The sequence below is a fragment of the Thamnophis sirtalis genome, unplaced genomic scaffold, assembly GCF_051295495.1.
Source record: "Thamnophis sirtalis isolate CommonGarterSnake01/CBP01778 unplaced genomic scaffold, rThaSir2_p1.2 scaffold_15, whole genome shotgun sequence".
In the NCBI taxonomy this organism is placed as follows: domain Eukaryota; kingdom Metazoa; phylum Chordata; class Lepidosauria; order Squamata; family Natricidae; genus Thamnophis; species Thamnophis sirtalis.
Genome location: NW_028261395.1, coordinates 36,755,864 through 36,776,811, shown reverse-complemented (window position 1 = coordinate 36,776,811; position 20,948 = coordinate 36,755,864). Strand labels below are relative to the sequence as shown.

The 20,948-nt window shown below is 44.6% G+C and overlaps 1 protein-coding gene across 1 annotated transcript in view; it reads right to left on the bottom strand.

Moving 5' to 3' along the window:
- NPFFR1 (neuropeptide FF receptor 1) overlaps window positions 1-20,498 on the bottom strand; it is a 34,824-nt gene extending 14,326 nt beyond the window's left edge. The window contains exons 1-2 of the mRNA XM_087702096.1: window positions 19,956-20,498; window positions 7,002-7,313 (exon numbers count right to left, since the gene is read on the bottom strand). Coding sequence (XP_087558222.1) covers window positions 7,002-7,313; window positions 19,956-19,971 — 328 coding nt within the window. The 5' untranslated portion in view covers window positions 19,972-20,498. The remainder of the gene's footprint in view (window positions 1-7,001; window positions 7,314-19,955) is intronic.
- Between the last annotated feature and the right edge of the window lie 450 nt (window positions 20,499-20,948).

Here is a 20,948-nt window from a genome sequence, read left to right as displayed (position 1 = left end):
ATGTGTAGGTATAATGTGAGGAAAATTAATTTATCTTTAGCTCTGATAATTACACAGAAATAGGTAAAGGTAAAAGTTCCCCTCGCACATATGTGCTAGTTGTTCCTGACTCTAGGGGGTGATGCTCATCTCCATTTCAAAGCCGAAGAGCCAGCGCTGTCCAAAGATGTCTCTGTGGTCATGTGGCCAGCATGACTAAACACCGAAGGCGCACAGAGCACTGTTACCTTCCCACCAACAGTGGTCCCTATTTTTCCACTTGCATTTTTACGTGCTTTCGAATTTCTAGGTTGGCCAAAGCTGGGACAAGTAACAGGAGCTCACTCCATTACGTGGCACTAGGGATTCGAACCGCTGACCTTTCTGATTGACACGCTCAGCATCTTAAGACACTGAGCCACCGGGTGCCTTGAACAGAAATATGGAACTGTAATTTAATATAATTTTTAATCATCTATTTGACAGGCAGAGAGGAACATGAGAGATAGCAATAACACTTAGAGTTTTAGACTTATATGCCACTTCATAGTGCTTTTACAGCCCTCTCTAAGTGCGTTACAGAGTCAGCATATTTTCCCCAACAATCTGGGCCCTCATTTTAATCATCTCAGAAGGATGGAAGGCTGAGTCAATCTTGGGGTGTGTGGATTTTCATCAAAACGGGTGGTCCTTGACTTAAAATGACTTCATTTAATGACTGTTCAAACCTACAACAGCACTGAAAAAAGTCATGACCATTTTTTCACACTTATGGCGATTGCAGCATCCCCATGGTCACGTGTTTTACATTCGGGTGCTTGACAACGGACTCACATTTATGACGGTTGCAGTGTCTCGGGGTCACGAGTCCCCCTTTTTGCGAACCTCTGACAAGCAAACTCAATGAGGAAACCAGATTCACTTAAGAACCATGTTACGAACTGAACAACTGCAATGATTCGCTTAACATACGTGACGAGAAAAATCATAACCTGAGGCAAAACTGAACTAACAAATTTCTCACTTAGCAACGTAAATTTTGGGCTCAATTCTGGTTGTACGTTGGGGACTACCTATATCTGCTGGGCACGGTTGGGTTTCAGGGTTTAGTGGTCTGGACAGATGATTTTCAGACGTTTTGCCAGTAACCATGGTAGCATCTTCAAAGACCAAATATTCTGCTACACCGACCACAGGCAACTGAGCAGGGACTGATGGACTTCTGTATTTGTAGCTAGGACATTTGAAGATGTCCCCAGAGATATGTTCAATTCATGCTATTATCTGGTTTTGTCTTTGCTGCTTTCCAGATTATGGTACCCAGCAGCCTTGCCCTATGTCCCTGATGGTGAACCTATGGCACATGTGCCGGATGTAGCACTCAGAGCCACCTCTCTTGGCACACGAACCGTTGCCCATTGTTCTTTCGGATTCTGGTGCGCTGGCCAGAGCTGGTCTTCACATGTGCAGGAGTGCTGGAAACCGGAAGAACAGCCGCCCAATGCACGTGCCTGTGCCGGAAAGATGATCTTCCAGTTTCCGCACCAGTCAGCTGGTCTTCGCACATGCATGCATGCCAGAAACCAGAAGACCAGTTGGCCGGTGCACACATGTGCACTGGAAACCAGAAGATCATTTCCCCGGTGCACGCCTGCGCACTGAGCGGCTGCTCTTCTGATTTCCAGAGCACTCATGCACACTGGCCAGCTGGCCTTTGCGCATGCATGCATGCCAGAAACTGGAAGACCAGGTGGCTGGTGCACATGTTCGTGCTGGAAACTGGAAGGTCGTTTTCCTGGGGCACGCATGCACTCTGGGTGGCTGCTCTTCCGGTTTCCGGCACTCGGTGCCAAAAAGGTTTGCCAACACTGTCCTATGTTATAATCTTAAGCCCCACCAAACAGTTTCTCTTTTTTGGAACAGGTGAAATTCGTAGGCTTGTCTTACTCAACGAAAGATCCAAGCATTCCCTAGAGGGTGATAATTCCACATATCGGTTTAAAGCTGTCAATAAATTGTGCCCTGAAGAATTTCTGAGAAGAGATAAAATAAGTTGCTCTGTTGGAATGAGGATTTATGTTAATGAAGGAGAAGGTATGTGATGTTTCTGGCCAAACCTCCAATTCATTTCCATATGTTATTTGCAATGTTTGCATTTTAACCTTTTCTTATCATTTATTTTAGGTCAAAGGGATTGAAAGCAAATGAATTGTCTGTCATCCCACTATCTTTTCTTGTACTTCCCTAAACCAGAATCTAATAAATATCAGCCTCAGTGAAGCATAAAAAATATTGCCTAGGATCGAAAGAATCATTTAGGTTGGATTTTATCTAGGGGTGGGTTTCTCGCCCCGTTCCAACCGAACCGGCGGCGTCCTCGTGCACGCGCGCAGTGCACGCATGCGTACTAGCGTCTGTGCGATGCTCCAGCTGCTCCTGGAGGATCGTGCAGGTGCTGTATGCGTCCTGCGCATGCGTGGAAGCGCAGAACTCGTCAAAACCGGGTAAGGAGCGCGGGCGGGCAGGCCCTTCGCTGTTCCCGGAAGTTACTTACTTTCGGGTTCGCCGACCAACCGGTTCGCGGGGACCGCTGCGAACCGGTTGAAACCCACCCCTGATTTTAGCCCAAAGATGTAAAACTTATTTTCTTCCTGGCTTTTGACAGTTGGAGATGAAGCCAGAACAAAAACTAAATTTAACATATATTAAATTTAACAAGAGCTGAGATGGCACAGTGGTTAGAGTGCAGCACTGCAGGCTACTTCTGCTGATAGTTATAGTTATAGTTTATTGGTCTTGTATGCCACCCACTCCCGAAGGACTCCGAGCGGCTTACAATAAAAAGGGGAAGGGGATAAATAGACAAAACAACAATTTAAAATACACAACATTCATAGTTACTGTGGGGCTGGATACTTCAACAGCCCCCCGGCCTGCCGGAGCAACCAGGACTTAGTGGCTTTGCGGAAGGCCGGGAGAGTAGTAAGGGTCCGGATCTCCACGGGGAGCACATTCCAGAGGGCTGGAGCTGCAACAGAGAAGGCTTTCCCCCGGGGGGGTCGCCAGCCGACTTTGGCTGGCAGATGGGATCCAGAGAAGGCCTAGTCTGTGCGATCACCGGCTGCTAGCAGTTTGGCAGATTGAATCACACCAGGCTCAAGATTGACTCAGCTTTCCTTCCTTCTAAGGTGGGTAAAATGAGGACCCACATTGTTGGGGGCAAGATGCTGACTCTGTAAACCACTTAGAGAGGGCTGTAAAACACTAAAAAGCAGTATATAAGTCTAAGTGCTATTGCTATTTAAACGTAAGCTGAATTTCTTTTAACTTCAGCTAGTAAAACTGTGGGGACGCAGCTCCTTTGTATCTGGGGATTCATGGTTCTGGGTGGGGTAGCAATGCCCCAGACACAACCGGTCTGTAACTGAGGGGTCGTCCTGGATTGATGATTCCTGCTCATGTAAAATTGGATAAAGTTCAACAGCATTGAAGAAGGGTTGGACTTCATCCTCTTGTGGCTACGTAGAAATTAACTGACAAATATGGGAGTTAAGACAGGGGTGGGATTCAGCTGGCTCGGACCGGTTTGGGTGAACCGGATGCTAATTTTACATCTGGTTTGCCCAGTGGTGGATTTTAAAAATTTTTCAAACCTACTCTGTGGGTGTGGCCTCCTTTGTGGGAGTGGCTTGCCGGCCATGTGTGCTCTCTCTCTCTCTCTCTCTCTCTCTCTCTCTCTCTCTCTCTCTCTCTCTCTCTCTCTCCTTCCTTTTGTCTCTCTGTCCCTTTTTCCTTTTTTTCTTTCATCTCTCTCTCACTTTTTCTTTCTTTTTTCTTTCTTTCTTTCTTCCTTTCTTTCTCTTTCTCTCTCTGTGTGAGTCTGTCTCTCTCTCTGTGTGTGTGTGTGTGTGTGTGTGAGAGAGAGAGTGGTGGGTTTCAAAAAATTTTGGAACCTCTTCTGTAGGTGTGGCCTGCTTTCTGGTGGAACCTCTTCTAACTGGTTCAGTAGATTTGACGAACCGGTTCTACCGAACTGGTGCGAACTGGTAGGAACCCACCTCTGGGTTTGCCAAACCAGTAGTTGAAAGGACTGGCTGGCCCCACCCACTCCACCCTGCCCCTCCCAGGAATCTCCACGTGACCTGTTTTGGATGCCACCTAAGTGCAGGGCCAACACAGAGGCTCTAGGAGGGTGAAAAATGGTCTTTCTGGAAGTTCCAGACATCTGGCAGTTTACACCCTCCTGGAGGCTCGAGGAAAGCCTCCAGAGCCTGGGGAGGGCAAAAACTCCCCCCCACCATGGTACAGGAGGCTGAGTAGGTCACACCCATCCAGCAACTGGGCAGAGAATCGGTTGCTAAAAGTTTTGAAAAACATCCCTGAGTCTAGACATACTAGAGTCAGAGATTTTCAAATGACACCTTTGATTTCTGTATAACCCAACATCTGTGGATTTAGAAATTGTTGCAGCCCCTCATGATGAACTACAGCCTGCAATAGAGAGCAGACCAAATCTATTTTCGGGATCCGGATGCCTCATTCTTAATTCTATGGTTGCGTTGATTGACCTATAGAGAAACCCATGGATAGATACCCTACCTGTTTTCTTAGGTATTTCGTTATAGGTTCACCTTCCACTCTCTGAACATCAGATACACATTGATTTTATTTATGTATTTATTACTGTGTTTATAGCTGAACTTTGCTTTGAGAGCTCAAGAGGGCTTACAAGAGATTCTTCTTTAATGTTCTTTCAACAACAACCGTATCAGGTGAATTGAGCTGAGACGGAGAATGTCAAATCCAAAGCTATCAAGTACATACTGTACTCAAATAGGGATTTGAATCTAGACCTTTCCTCAGAATATTTGCTTTCGAAAGTCTGACACTCATCTGTAAGCGATCACTGGAATTTGGAAACAAAAGTCAAGATAAGCTTTGTAGACAAATCTAATCAATAGACATAACCCTGGACAGAACTAACGGCTTCTAGGCATTTGGTTATGTTTTTCCTATGTGCAAAATTCTCCATCTAACACCTCTGTTAAATGGCTCACTGTTTTCCATCTCTGTGTCGTTCATTTTCACAGTTACAGTCATTGTATCATTGCATGAAGCAAAGTCTATAAGACTTTCACTATTTGATAGATAGGAGCATAGTGGCTCATGTGGTTAAGATGCTGGCTTGACAAGCCTGCGTTTGAGACCTGCCATGGGGTGGGGTGAGTTCTCATTCTTCGTTCCAACTCATGCCAGGAACATGAAAGGAACCCCCAAGTGGGCATTCCCTGGGCCAGTGGTCCCCAAGGTTGTTGTGGCCACCCAGTAGCCAGCAGAGCTGGTGGCAGACTCAGACAGTGAGGGTGAGGAGGAACAAGGGCCAGTCTTGGAGTCTGGGGAAGGGAACAATTAAGGAACAAGGGCCAATTTGGGAGTAAAGGCACAGGTGGATGGTAAATGGCCCTTCCCTTAGGGAATAAGAGCCAAGGTGGCACAGTGGTTAAATGCAGCACTGCAGGCTACTGCTAGATCAGCAGTTCAGCGGTTCAAATCTCACCGGCTCAGGGTTGACTCAGCCTTCCATCCTTCCGAGGTGGGTAAAATGAGGACCCAGATTGTTGGGGACAATATGCTGACTCTCTGTAAACCGCTTAGAGAGGGCTGAAAGCCCTATGAAGCGGTATATAAGTCTACTGCTATTGCTATTGCTTTGCTGGATGTGATAGCTTAATAAAAAGGGATTTTGTCGAGACAAGGAGTCTGCTTCATGATTTTGTGAAGCCTAGATAAGAATAAAGGCCACAGACTGGTGCTGGTTTGCAGCCCGCCAGAAACTGCCCCGCACAAATGAGCAAAGCCCCATCCATGTACACACAGAATCCAGGCAGCATATGAAACCACACCCACCCCAGTCCGCAGAAAAACCTACCTCCATCTGCCTGGTGCCCAATAGGGTGTCCTTTGCCATGGACAACAGAGATGTCACTGGCTAATCCTTTCAATCCAGAAGCCCCTCGGTGCTTCCAACATGAGTATATTAGATAGATTAGATAGATGATGCCATTCAGCAATATAATTTCATTGCCCGCTGCACTTATCACTTGTTTTTGAGATGGGCAGTTATATAAATTAGATAAATAAATAAATGTCTCAGAAAGAAGACAAAAGTACAAGTCCCGATTCAAGGTCCAAACTACATGTTCCATCACTTTTCATAATTATGCCCTCTCCAGGGAAAGATTTCATACAAGTTAATCACAAAAGTAAAATGTTTTACTCCACCACCACCACCACCATCACCACCACCACCACCTCCGAGCAAATGCAGGCAAGTAATATACCTACGGTGTTTTACAACTACCATATTTTTCAGAATATAAGACGCACCTTCCCCCCACTAAAAGAGCATGGAAATGTTGGTATGTCTTATACACCGAATACAGCCATTTTTGGCCTCCCGAAGCCCCACCACTGCATCCCATTTTTGCCTTTATCCAGCCCCCAGAAGCACTCTGCAAGCGTGTTTTTTCACAAAATGGGGGCGTTTTTGCCTTCCCCCCCCCCCAGCCCTGTTGAAGCCTGCAGAGTGATCCTGGGGGCTGGGGAAGACAAAAACTTTTTTTTCTTACTTACCTCTTCAAAATCTTAGTGCGTCTTATATACCTGTGTGTCTTGTAGTCCGAAAAATATGGTATAACCTGTGTATAAAATCCAAAACTAGTATTTGTGCCACTGGCACCTGAGCTGACTTAAGCTACAAAATTAAGGCTGCACTTTCAAATCAAATCAAATGCTGTCGGAACAATAATTTTTTAATGGAAAATTTGCATTACTTCATTTCATAATTTAAAATTTTAAGACATTCATATCAGAGCTAGTGATGTTCTCCAAAATCATGAAACCTCAAAGCCCATCCTCTTGTAAATTAGTTGGCAACCCTAAATATTTGGGGGGGAATCTTAGCATTTCTTTTCACTTTCCCCTTTTTCGATATTCTCTGAATATTTTCGCTTTTCATTTACCTGTAATCAGGTTGTCCACCAGTGTGGTTGGCATGCAAAAAATCCCCACCAAGACATCGCTGATCGCGAGGTTGAGGATAAAGAAGTTGGTGACTGTTCTCATCTGCCGGTTCTTTAGCACAATGAAGCACACCAACAGGTTGCCAATCATGCACATGAAAAAGATAAAGGCATAGGCAACGATGAACATGCATGCTACTGGAGAAGAATGTTGATAGTAGGGGGAGAAGGTGGAGTTCCCCTTGTAGGTCTCGCCATGGCTCGTGTTCTTAGAGAATGGTGGGCTGCTTTTGGTGGGATGTGGAATGACACCTGCGGAGGAGAAGGAAGACAGAATAACAGAGTTGGAAGGGGCCTTGGAGGACTTCTAGTCCAACTCCCTACTCAAACAGACGACCCTATATACCCGTGATGGCAAACCTATGGCACGTGTGGCAGAAGTGGCATGCAGAGTCATCTCTCTGGGCACGCGAGCCATCAGTTGTTGTTCTTCCGGCGTGCTGGCCAGCTGGTCTTCCCATGTGCAGGAGCAGCGGAAACCGGAAGAGCAGCCTTACGGTGCGCATGCGTGCACTGGGAAGATGATCTTCTGGTTTCCGGCGCGTGCATGCCCATTGGCCACCTGGTCTTCTGGTTTCTGGTGCACATGTGTGCACGAAGACCAGTTGGCCGGTGTATATGCACACCAGAAACCAGAAGACCAGGTGGCCGGTGCGCATGCATGCACTGGAAACCAGAAGATCATCTTCCCAACATGTGCATGAGCACTGGACAGCTGCTCTCTGGTTTCTGGCACACATGCACGCATGCACCCCCCTTTCGGCACTCAGTGCTGAAAAGGTTCGCCAACACTGCTGTATACCATTCCAGCTGTCTAGTCTCTTCTTGAAAGTCTCCAGTGATGAAGCACCCACAACTTCTGAAGGTTAAATCGTTCCACCGGCTAATTGTTCTCACTGTTAGATGTCTATGGAGATTCTCAGTCATCCAGATCATAGTTATCCCAAAGGTGCTTTTTTAGGGGCAACTGGACTTCCTTATTTTTCTTTGAAGACGTTTAGTTTCTCATTCAAGAAGCTTCTTCAGCTCTGACTGGATGGTGGGAAATGGAAGGATTTATACTCCGTGCAGACAGCTGGTCATTTGCATTTAAAAGACATAGGCCACTCTTACGAAGATAGCAAAGTCCACATTTTGGACACTGGTTTGCGAGAGGGGTCAAAGAGGCCATCTATGTCAAAACTGAACATCTCTCAACAGAGGGGGAGAGATATGACATCATCTATCTCCAGGCTACAACACAATCCTTTCAACAGTTCCAAGAAGACTCTAAACCCATTTGCATTACTCAGATGACCCTGACAACACTGATAAACTTCCAGGTGGCCTCAAAGACTCTTTAGAAGGATGCAAATGCAAGGAGTATAAATCTTTCCCCACCACCCAGTCAAAGCTGAAGAAACATCTTGGATGAGAAGTGAAACATCTTCAAAGAAAAAACAAGATAGTTCAGTTGCCTTTTGAAAAAAAGCACCTTTGGGTTCTCACTGTTAAGAAATCTCTCCTTCGTTCTAGTTTTCTTTTCCCCTTGATTAGTTTCCATCCATTGTTTCTTGCCTTGCTTTCTAGTGCAGTGTTTTTCAACCACTGTGCCGCGGCACACTAGTGTGCCGTGACATAGTGTAAGGTGTGCCGTGGGAAAAACACTTTATATATAGTCAATATAGGCACAGTTAAATTTTTTTAACATTTTGTAATGGTGGTGTGGCTCGTGATTTTTTTCATGAAAAAAGTGTGCCTTTGCACAAAAAAGGTTGAAAAACACTGTTCTAGTGCTTTGCAAAATAGGTTGACCCCCACTCCCCTTCTTGTCAGTCTCTCAAATATTGGAAGACTACTATCACGTCACTCATAGTCCTTTTTTTCACTAGACTACACAAACCCAATTCCTGTAACCCTTCTTCGTATGCTTTAGCCTCCAGCTCCCTCATCACCTTTGTTGCCCAGATTCAAAACCAAAAGAACCACAATCCCTGTAACATGATAGTTGAAGTATGAAAGTATGTTATGTGTGTCCCAGGGGTGGGTTTCTCGCCCCGTTCCAACCGGTTCGGTTGGAACGGGGCCGGCGGCGTCCTCGTGCACACGCGTGGTGCACGCATGCATACTAGCGTCTGCGCGATGCTCCAGCTGCTCCTGGAGGATCGCGCAGACGCTGTATGCGTCCTGCGCATGCATAGAAGCGCAGAACTCGTCAAAACCGGGTAAGGACCGCAGGCGGGTGCGCCCTTCGCCGTTCCCGGAAGTTACTTACTTCCGGGTTCGCCGACCAACCGGTTCGCAGGGACCGCCACGAACCGGTTGAAACCCACCCCTGGTGTGTCCTGAATGTTAAGAAGGGCTAGGTTAAAAAAAAACAGAAAGGTCCAGCCCTACTTTTAAATAAGTGGAGCAGCCGTTTCCCTGATGCATCCAATCAAACCATCTCTGGGGCTCCAACCTCTCCCAATCTCAGTGCTTGGGGGAGAAAGCTGGCTAGAAGGAAAGATCAGACAGAAATATGCTTAATCGTGCTACACATATACACATGTATATCAGTGGTGGGTTCCGGATCCTGTTCCAACCGGTACAGTTGGAACGGGCCCAGCGGTGTCCACATGGACATGCGCAGTGCGCGCATGCATCTTACCACTTCTGCAAGTCTCCACGATGCTCTAGCTGCTCAGCGGAGCGTCGCCCAGCTGCTGTACGCGCCATGCGTGTAAGTGCTGAAGACTTAAAAGAACAGTAAGGAGCTTGGGTGGGCGGCTGGGCCCTCCGGAGCATCATACCAGAATGGTATCTGGTGCTCTGGGCAGGCTCCAGTATGCCCGTACCGCGGTGTACCGCCTACAACCCACCATTGATGTATATACATATTTTTCGGAGTATAAGATACTCTGTAATTGCCACTACCGGTGGGATGAACAGTTCGAACCGGCTGAATCCCACCTCTGCTTGGGGGACACCCACATCTCAGTGGCCATGGATTGTTTTTCAAAACTATGGAAAATAAAGCAATTATTTTCCAAGCATGAGGTTTTTCTATCCTCTTATTTTAAGCCCTCTGAAGAAAATGTCAGTTTGTAGCATATGATATTCTCTTTTAATAATGAATGCCAAGGAAAAGTTGAATTTGTTAATTCAGAGATGGTTTGTAGTTGCTGAAACCCTTGAAATTACCCACTCTGCATTTAGGCTCTCGATAGCTAAGCTACCCTGAAGTGAAAAGGATTAAACATAATGCCACCTGGTTATCAGAAAGAAAAATGATGTTTCCACAACATAGGGTCACTTAGAAGATTAATGTGCTGTATGTAGCAGAATGGACATTTTGTGAGATACTGTAGATGACTATATGAATTGGGTAAATAGATAAACCAATAAAATACCCACCAAAATAGACAGTTGACCCAGGGAACTCCCACAGACTTCAATTAGCCCCAAAGAGACACTATCGTACACAGAGGTTAAATTAATTTCATTCACTTATGTTATAGGAAACCTTTAGAATCAGTCAATCAACTCATTTTGCATAATTAGTCTAGTGGGGAAAAACTGGGAAAAAAAAACCTTCTTTAGACTCCAAGGTCTAACAGCACAGAATATGCCTGCCAAATTCAGTTCTTCCTGAAGAATGAGCCACATCCATTATCCCCACCCATTCCGTTCAATCCAAATGTACATAATTGACATATCTGATCCTCTTGAATGCCTACGTAATTGATGGGTTTTCATCCTTTGCATCCATTCGTCTCAATTTGCATCAACTGCATAATAATATCATTCATGGTTTTTCATTGTGCACTGTTGTGGCCTGCCAGCGGAGCTGGTGGCAGACTCAGAGGTTGGGGAGGAACATGGACCAGTCCTGGAGTCTTGGGAACGCTCTGATGAGTGCACTGCATTGGAGGCAGAGATGGGGCCAGAGCCGTCCAAAAGTTATTAGCGGCCTTCGGAGTCGGAGTTCAGTGGGGAAGAACAGCTGGAGTCTGTTCCCGATGTGCGCATGCACAGAGCTGCCAGGAGAAGGGAACAGTTAAGGAACAAGGGCCGACTCAGGAGTAAAGGCAACAGGTGGATGGTGAATGGCCCCTCCCAGAGGGAAGAGGAGCAAAAGAGGAGTGGAGTTTGCAGGAGACCATTTCTTTGTTTCATTAGTGTGAAGATTTGTTCGTAACTCTCAGAGACTCCTTGGCAAGTATTTTCTTGTACAGCATTGTGAAGATATCGGCCTGGCAGCTCTCCAAGCTTGATAAGGTCTGTGGTTGTAAAATTCACCCTTAAAAGACTGTTTGCTGGGACTTTGCAGGATGTGAATGAGAGGAATTCACATTAGCTTAATAAAAATGGGGTTTTGTCAGGACAAGGAGTCTACTTCGTGATTTTGTGAATCCTACGTCAGAACATGCACTTTCTGTTTATGTTCTATCTCTAATCACATAGATTAAACAACACAAAGGACATATATTGCCCAGACAGATTTTTAGAACAATGGAACAATTCAGAACAATTATTTGTTTGTAATCAGATTTCGGAACAAGGGAGCAATTCAGAACAATAGGTTATTTGTTCTGTTAGCTGCTTGATGAAATCTCAGTTTGGCCCCTGCATCCATTGAATGAAGGTCCAAATTTTAAGGTTTCACATGGGATATTACATCAGTTCTGGAGAAATTGTGGTACAACTCTGTCCACAGAAGGATGATTTAAAAAAAAAATCAAGTTACTCTGAGTGGAGATTGCCAGAACCCACACTTTTGATTCAGTGAACTGTGTTATGATTGTCCGCATGAAGAGATCACAGTATGAGACCTGGAACTTAGCCAGAGCACTTTTTGTAAGCAGAACGATTTCCATTTTTGTTATTTTCAGTCAGCAAATCAAGAGACTTTGAAACACCTCCTTAATAAAAGGCTATTATTCCAAGCTAGCGGGGTTCTCCTATGAAAGATCATTTATTTAGACCATCTCTTATCTGAGTTGGAATAAGACTATATTGCTCAGGTGCATGATTAATTCAATCGATCCAAGAATTATTTGTACCCTTGTAGATTTCAAGAGGGCTGGAAAACCTGGTTTTTCCACCTCAAGTATTGGATTAGGATGGAAGTTGAGCTGGGAGGCTGTTTGCTTTGGTTCCTGAGGAGAAGGGTAGTTTTGTTTTTAGCTGTATTTTAGTGAATGTTGTGAGCTGCCTAGAATTGTTATATGAGATAGGTGGTCATATACGCTGTTTCCCTGAAACTAAGACCTATTCCAAAAATAAGCCGTAGCATATTTTTATATGTGTGTGCTTAATATAAGCCCTACACTCAAATTTAGCCCTAAAAGCCTGTGCAGCCACCCACCCATTCCGTCATGTTGCTCATAGTGCTACGGCCACAAAACGAGGCAGGGTGGTAGTATAGCTGCCCCATGTGCCCCGCACTCACTTACCTCAGGGCCCCCGCAGCCAGCCATCCACGACCCAACACCTGCTTCTCAGTAGCAGCACCAGCAGCTATGTGCATCAGGAGCCCACGTGGCCACCGGCCCACTTCTTCTGCTTGCTCACGGCCACAATGGAGCAGGAGGCCAAGCGGTGTGTCAGTGCCACAGCCGTGAGGGGAGGCAGGTGTCAGGGCGTGGGTGGCCTGGCTGCGGGGGCTCTGAGATAAGCTGATGCAGGACACATGGGGCAACTACACTCCCCATGGCAGTGGCACTGGCACGCCTCGCAGCCTCCTGCCCCACTGCAAACAAGCAGAAGTGGGCCTCCTGTACATGGGGGGGGGAAATAAGACCTCCCCCAAAAATAAGCCCTAATCTGATTTTGGGACCCAAAAGAAAATAAGACCCAGGCTTATTTTCAGGACCCAGTCTTATTTTCAGGGAAACAGGGGTATGTGCTGTAAATATATAAATAAATAAAATTATCATCGCAGGTTCACTAACACGTGGCCCATCCCAGAGTCACATATGCTTAGAGAAGACAGGAGAGGAGAGCCCCTTCCTGGCTGGGAAATAAATGGTAGGGGTTTTGGAAGTGGCCAGTCGTGGCAGACAACAGTTCATTTTCCAGTGTACATCAATCACGTCAGATTCCTTTGCCAGAACCAGGTTTGTTGGAACTAATTGCTCTATATTTGAGATGCCAACGGAATCTCCCTGCTGGGAAATAATAGTGAATTTGCCTCAGCTGATGTGAAGAGGGACTACTTCTGCTTGGCTAATGCTTGAAAGAACTTTTTATCTTGTGTTCTCTTGTGAACAGAGACCGCTTCAGGCCCTGTTTTAGAAGGGGAAAAGACTTTCATTTGTGACTACTTACTTTTGGCTTTGTTGATCCAGTGGGAACAAAGACTGCCCTGATCTAAATTTAAAAAAAGAGTTTGTGTTACTTGTGAGTTGGTGGTTTCTCTTTGCTTGCAAAGGCTGGGTCAGAACACAACCCTCTTCATGTCCACCGATCCAGAACTAGTGAAAGAATTCACCGCATAAACACTACACAACACACCAGGGATGGGTTCCGGCCGGCACTACCGCTGGTTCGCTCGTGTGTGAGCTTGATGTGCGCTGTGCGCCCATGCACAGTGCAATTAAAACTGTTCTGTGCATGCACAGAACTGAAAAACAAGATGGTGGCGCCAATGGTTCCAGCGACCCAGGCCACCAAATCACTACCGGTTCGTCCGAAGTGGTCCAACCTGGTAGGAACTCACCACTGCAACACACCCAACTTAGCCAAATAAAACTAAGGTCAAAATACCAAGCATTATGGATGCCATCATCCTCTGCCGCACTACTTAGTTTCAATTGGATGCACAAATATACCAACAAATCAGACATCCATGGGATCACCACTCATAGGATTCATGACAGAGGCTGCAGTGTAGTGTCAAAACAGCACTCCCATGGATACAGCCACAAGTATGGATCTGTTATATAGACAACCTCTTCATCATAATAAGAAACAATTAGTAAAAAAGGCCTGAAACCAGGGGTGAAATCCAGCAGGTTCTGGAGAACCGGTAGCAGATATTTTGAGTAGTTTGGGGAACCAGCAAATGCCACCTCTGGCTGGCCCCAGGGTGGGGTGGAAACGGAGATTTTACGGTATCCTTCCCCTACCATGCCCACCAAGCCACGCTCACTAAGCTGCACTACGCTCACAAGCCACGCCCACAGAAACGGTAGTAAAAAAAATTGAATTTCACCACTGCCTGAAACTATGGATGCATGCCTTGTATTGACCTCTAAATAAACTCATCAGCACAGGACACAATGACAAATGGAAACCCAAGTCTACCAGAAAGTAACCTGTAGTATCCTGTAGTAACACATATTGGTTTTTCAAAATATAAAATAAAAAACGTATGAAGGAAATTAAAGATAATGGAGAGAGAAGGAGAAGAGAGAAAAGAAAAAAAGGTGTTGACTTCTGACTCTTTTTGGTACAGTAGAATAAGGTAGTAACATAAAACTTCAACTTTTTACTTTTATTTAATAATATATATAACCGATTTCTATAACATCGAACGTATCTAATTGGCAAAACCCAAAGTTAGCAACCTGTAGTATCCTAGTGCTCCTTATTACCAAAGTAATAACTCAACCTCTAACAAGAGGGTCTATATATGAATGTAACTCAGAGAAGCACAAACACACTGTGGCAAACAGGAACCAGAGGAAGCAGACTATGCAACATCTTGGTTATCAACACAATTTTATCAAAAAAGTGCCTCACAACACAACCAGTACAATGTGTGAAAAGGATAACATGTTCATACTTCAAAAACATCTCAGAAACAACCGACAGACTGCTAGAACCATACAGCATCATTGTAGCACACAAACCAACTAAAGCTCTCCCAAATATTTTAAGCAAGCAAAATAACCCAGTAGCCCAAGAAGAGGAAAATACAGGGTTCATGGAGAAATATACAGCAGGTCTGCAACAGCCACAGGTAGAAGACTACAGAACACATCTAAAAACACCAACTGCTTTCAGAAGACAATAATGAAAACTCCTTAATTTCACAACACATGGACAGATTCAGCCACAGTTTCAACTACGAATCCTTTAGTAATTTAGACTAAACCAAACCAAAAATACTAGAGAATTCATGGAAGTTTGACATTTAGACAAATCAGCCATCTATAGACATGTAGAGATAAATCACATTTCCCCACCATTCAAAGGAGACAATAAGAAAACCTAACAAGGAAACAAAAAGACTACAATATAGCCACTGTAGCAGCAATACTCAGATAAGCAGGGATCAGCACCATATAAACCATTAAGCAAAAAGCAATATTAATCTAATCAAGGAATCACCAAGGAGGAACACCTCCACCCCCAAAACTGCCAAGACAAACAGCTGCATGTAAATAGGCAAGAAACCATATTCCCCTGCACTGATGGCGTTACCTAGTTGGGTAAGGCAACATCTGTAAAGAAACAACCACAGAGACTGCCAAGAACTCCACAGTTCCACTTTGAGCCTGCATATATCCTCTTCTATGGGAACATTTTAAAATACTTGAAAATTAATTGAACTATGCAGTATTTTAGGAAGGACCAGCACATAACCTTTGTTTTCAGAACTTTCTTCCTAAAGGAATAATTATTTAACCTAAAAAGGAAACACTAAAGGCTGCAATTGTTCAACTTGGAGTAACTGATCTGGACTTAAGAGTATAAGAAACGGGACATACTTCTATGGAAATCTATGTGGGACTGTTCTCAGAGGTGGGTTGCTACAGGTTTGCCTGGGTTTGGGAGAACCTGTAGCTAATGTTATGGCTGCTTCAGAGAACCTCCAAATCTCACCCCTGACTGGCCCTGCCCATCCCTCCCCTCTCCGGAGACTCCACAGAGCCCATTTTGGATGTTAGGTAAGTCGTGCAGGGCCCGCACGGAGGTTCGGGGAGGGGGGAAAATAGTCCTCCCAGAAGTTCCAGAAGGATGGAAACGAGCTTGTTTCCAGCCTCCGGAGGACTTCCCGAGATGTGGGAAGCATTTTTCACCCTCCCTGAGACTCAAGGAAAGCCTCCGGAGCCTGGGGAAGGTGAAAATGCCCCCTTTCCCCCGTGGTGCAGGAGGCCAACTAGGCCACGCCCACCATGGCCACATCCACCCAGCAACCGAGCAGAGAATGTGTTGCTGAAATTTTTGAAGCCCAGCCGACTGTTCTGTTTGAAAACAGATTTTTAGTCTGCACACATCTATGAGTGCCTTCTCCTATCAAGCCTCCTCCAGAATACTTCTCTTGCCATCTCCTATATGCTACAGATTATTTGAAGAAGGGCAGCAGATTGAGAACACAGGTTTGTAACCCAATAAATATGCCAGTCATTCAAATGGTATTTGATCCTTTGTTGCTCATACTGAGGTAGCCTTTATTTATTGATACCTGGGCTGTCATCTCAGAGGTTTTGTAACCATTCACCTGCCAGCTCCCTCCTTGCAGTCCACATGCCATTTGAAAATGCTGAGATTCTCTGACTTCTGCTCCATCAGTTGGAAAATTAAACCTAGTGTCAGATTTAAGCAGTTCAATTCTGACATTGGCTTCCCAATATTTTCTTGGATCTTGGTTGAGAATAAATAAATCAAGGTGTATTCAGGATTTCCTTACAGCTCCTTTTTTTGTGCTAGATTTGAAGATGTAATGAGATTTGACCACAGCTGTTCCCATCTCTCAGATAGGATGCTTCGACACTGTAGTTGTGCCAAGAGACTTTTAAAAGACGTCAGCCATAATCAGCCAGATCACATCTGGAGATGGGACTTTTTTTCCCAATTAAAATATTGAGCCCGGAGTAGGGACAAAGAAAACAGCAGCTTTCTGCAGAGGAGTTGCCAGAGAGAAAAATGAGTCATCTTTTTGTCCCAAAAACCAGGACGTGTGAAATGCATCCCCCCTAGAACAGAAAATATGTGCTGAGCTAAAAGGAGGAAGAGAGTGGGCTTCTCTGCAATATGAAAGCATTGAGGTCCTCTAGAAACTACAAGCTAGTTGTAGGGCTTTAATGCAAATCACTCATCTTATCTTTGGTCTACACGAATAGCCTACCATTGCAGAAAACAAAAATGTGGGCTACTCAGTACGCTAGACTAGAATAAAAGGAGATTCAGTATACTAGACTGAACTTTAAGGAGCTTGGATCCTTTATAGTTATTGTGGGAATTTGACTATCGTGTCAACATGCTATGTGAAGGGGGACATCCAACCTTTAAAAAGGTTTATTTCTTTGGGTATAACAAGTTGTGTGAACATAGGAATTATGGGGAGTTAAAGGCAGAGGGACGTGGTGGCTCAGAGGCTAAGATGCTGAGCTTGTTGATCAGAAAGGTTGGCAGTTTGTCGGTTCGAATCCCAAGCACCACGTAATGGAGTGAGCTCCCGTTACTTGTCTCAGCTTCTGCTAACATAGCAGTTACAAAGCATGTAAAAAAATGCAAGTAGAAAAATAGGAACCACCTTTGGAGGGAAAGTAACAGCGTTCCATTCACCTTCGGCATTTAGTCATGCTGGCCACATGACCATGGAGATGTCTTCAAACAGCGCTGGCTCTGTTACACCAAGTGAATGAGAGGAAGAGTGGGAAGCAGAGGAGAGAAGAAAGATAGGAAGAGAGAGATAGGAGAGAGGGTAAGGGGGGGAAGAGGAGGAGAATAAGGAGGAGTGGAAAGAGGAGAGAGGAGAAGGAGAAAGGAAGGGGGAAGTAGAGTAGAAAAGGATGATGGAGGGAAGAAAGGAGGTAAGGAGGGGGAGGAGAGAGGCAGAAGAAAGTGGTGTATGGAGAGCAGAAGAGCCAATAACTAGTTCTTATCCTTCTTAGTTTTTTTCTTTCTTTCTGGGAGTTGATGGCAAGATGAACTCACGTAATTATCAATTAATACAATATGATATTATCTATGTAATACATGTGATTATATGTTATGAAAATGGAAAATAAAAAATAAATTGAAAAAAAAACACAGCGCTGGCTCTTTGGCTTTGAAACAGAGATGAACAACCCCCCCCCCCCAGGAATGACTAGCATATATGTTCAAGGGGAACCTTTACCTTTAATGTAAAGGTGGAAGTTTTCCGTGGACTAAGGGCTGAAAATTGTCCCGACTGGCCACAGATGATGATGCCATCAGAAGGATAGAGAAATTACTGGGAGGAGAAGGTGCAATAACAGTGTGTGCCATTTTTAAATATGGGAACAAAAATCTCTCTGAAAATATGCACAAATTGGATCAGTGGTGGCAAAATGGGTTGGCAGCATGATTTGGGACCGATTTGGGGAATTTGCTGAAAAATTGATTCCGACACCAAATGCTAGCAGTGCAATTTCAAACACCGCCATAGCATGTAGATTGCCACCCTTTTGGTTAGCAAGTGTTTTGAGTTTTCATATCCTTCTTGGAAAACTGAGATCCCAAGAAGAGCTGGCACCTTTGAAACTCTCTCAACTTGAGAAAAAAGCTAGAGGAACATCTAAAACCAGGGGACATAGGAGCCATTTGGATACCCCAAGCAAGATCAAACGTTTATTTTAAGAGAAAAATCAACCTAATGAAAGATGCACGTTCTTCATGAAGGTGGAAAGATTAAGCGCTGAAGTGGATGAGGCAAGAATAACATTTCTCAGGCTTGACAGAGCCATTATATAAACAGTGAGAAGATTGGGAAGCCCCAATCTCAAGATTGGGAAGAGGGTAGCCAAAATTCCATTGACACTAAAAGACAGGAGGAAAATGCCTTGCATTGACAGTCTGGAGCAGATATACACATAAGAGCTTGATTTTTGTGCATGTGTTCCCTAGGGAGACAGACTAAGTATCTGATCTATAATAAAGTTGTTATCTGTGTGCTTGTGTTATTAGCAAGCCCCTGAGCATGAAATTAAGAATCTAAAAAGTGTCAAGATTTATTGTCCAGAAGATGATAAGAAACACATAGATCCTCACGCAGACAGGAAGGGAGATGCTACACACACATACACGCACACACGCACTCACAAAAGCAGGTTACTCATTGTTCCCAAAATGATACCTTTTATCCTGTTTATATGCACAAGCCAAAAGGGTTTAGTTTTATGGAGTCGCCCAAAAACATGGCTGTGATAGGAGCAAACAATTTTATTGCCTCTAGCCATGCAAAAAGAAAACATCTGGGAAAGAGAAATATTTGATCTTTATCCCCCCCCCCCAATTAATCTCAAAAGGACTTAGATCTTGCGGTGGTTCAATTCTAGGAGAGCTACGTGATGAAACTCCATGGATGGACAACCAGAATGGATTGCCACAGTTTTACATTTTGGAACTTCTCAGATTTTATCCTTATATTCTAATTAATAAAATGTACATGGAATGGACTTTCTTTTCCCCCTCTTCCATTTCCTGCAACAGGTGTTGGAAGGGTGCTAGAGGGACAGCAGATACAGTAGTTTTAGCAGATGTTCCTAGGGAATGCTTTAAGCTGTATGCCTCAAATAACCCAAGAATACAATACTCTCAAGTTTATCCTGGAATGGCATGTGCCAAGAGCAACCTAATCAGCCCTGGAAAGTGTATGAATGAGAAATTGCATAAAATACCGTAACTTAATTTAAATTTAAATGGGTGGGAGAAACATGTAGATTTCTCAAGCCTCCAGAATGTATAAGTTCCAAAACCAAAAGAAAACAAACACGGGTGGATTCTTTTCACTTACACTCTCTCCGTCTCTCTCCAACAATAAAGCGCATATTCTCCACATGGGAAAAACAAAATGTAAGAAAGAAGTTATTTGGGATTGCTGCCAGATCTCGGGTAACTCCTTGATTTTACAGGTTTTGAATTAGTCACTTGAGAAAACAAAATGCCAAGATTTTAGCAGGCTTTGAAACAAACTATAAACAGACCAGGTTTTCCAAGAAAAGAAGAGGCCCTTACCTTCCTCGTTTTCCATGCTGTGGTTAATTCGCAGCTTCTTCTCCAATGGTATCAGTTGAACCGATGGTTCAGTAGTGAGTTGAGGGATGCTCCATGTTTCCTTTTTAGAGGCTTACCCCCACTTTACACAGAGGCAAGAAAACGGGGTTATTTCTTTGCAGGAAAGCTAGCCTGAAACTATCCCCACAGTTCTCAGAGCTGCGGATGGCTTGCTGAGATACCTGCTTCCTTCTACACTTCTATTTCCCTCCTAAATTGACCTGTGGGGTTCCAGAATGAATAAAAACGGCGTGCCTCTTTCTCCTTTCTGTTTCAAGAGCAGGTGGTTGGCAAGCAGCACTTGGTTAAAGGCAGCTGAAGTCCTCAGTTAGAACTGCAGGGGAACAGATAAAGAGATTTTTCAATTTATTTCCCTCCCTGGTTTAAAAGGAGAGTGGGAAACATCCTTGCATGCCCAGGGATGCGTTTTGGACAGGGTCCTGTTGAAATCCCTGTCAGCCCCCCCAACTTCAGGGCAATGGGTCAAGGATGGGTCTCTTCTATATCTCCCATCTCCTTTAATTCCAAGTTGCTGGTATTTTATCCACAGCAACGCAGCAGGAGAAAAATCTCAGCTCCCTGCTTGAAACATAGCCAGCTAACTACCTTTGCTATCTCGCCCTCCTAAGCCTCCGAGTCTCTCTCCTCTAGCTTCTCGCTCAGCCAGGAGGCAAAGCTTGTCAGACTGAGTCAGTCGGCACATAGGAAAAGGGGAAGACAAGGATGGCCTGAAAAGGAGGAGAGGGTACACCTCCCCCCCCACTACCATGGTTACGACACTTGGTGACTGATCAGGCAAATTGCAGATAAATAATCTTCCTCCCACCCCCCCACCCCGCCTAAGAATGTTCATTTATCAAATGGGACACATGAAGAATTTTCAAGGCAGAATGTATAGTATGACAAAAAAAAGTCTGATCTAATCCTTGCTCCTGAAGGTTTGGATGGTTTGGA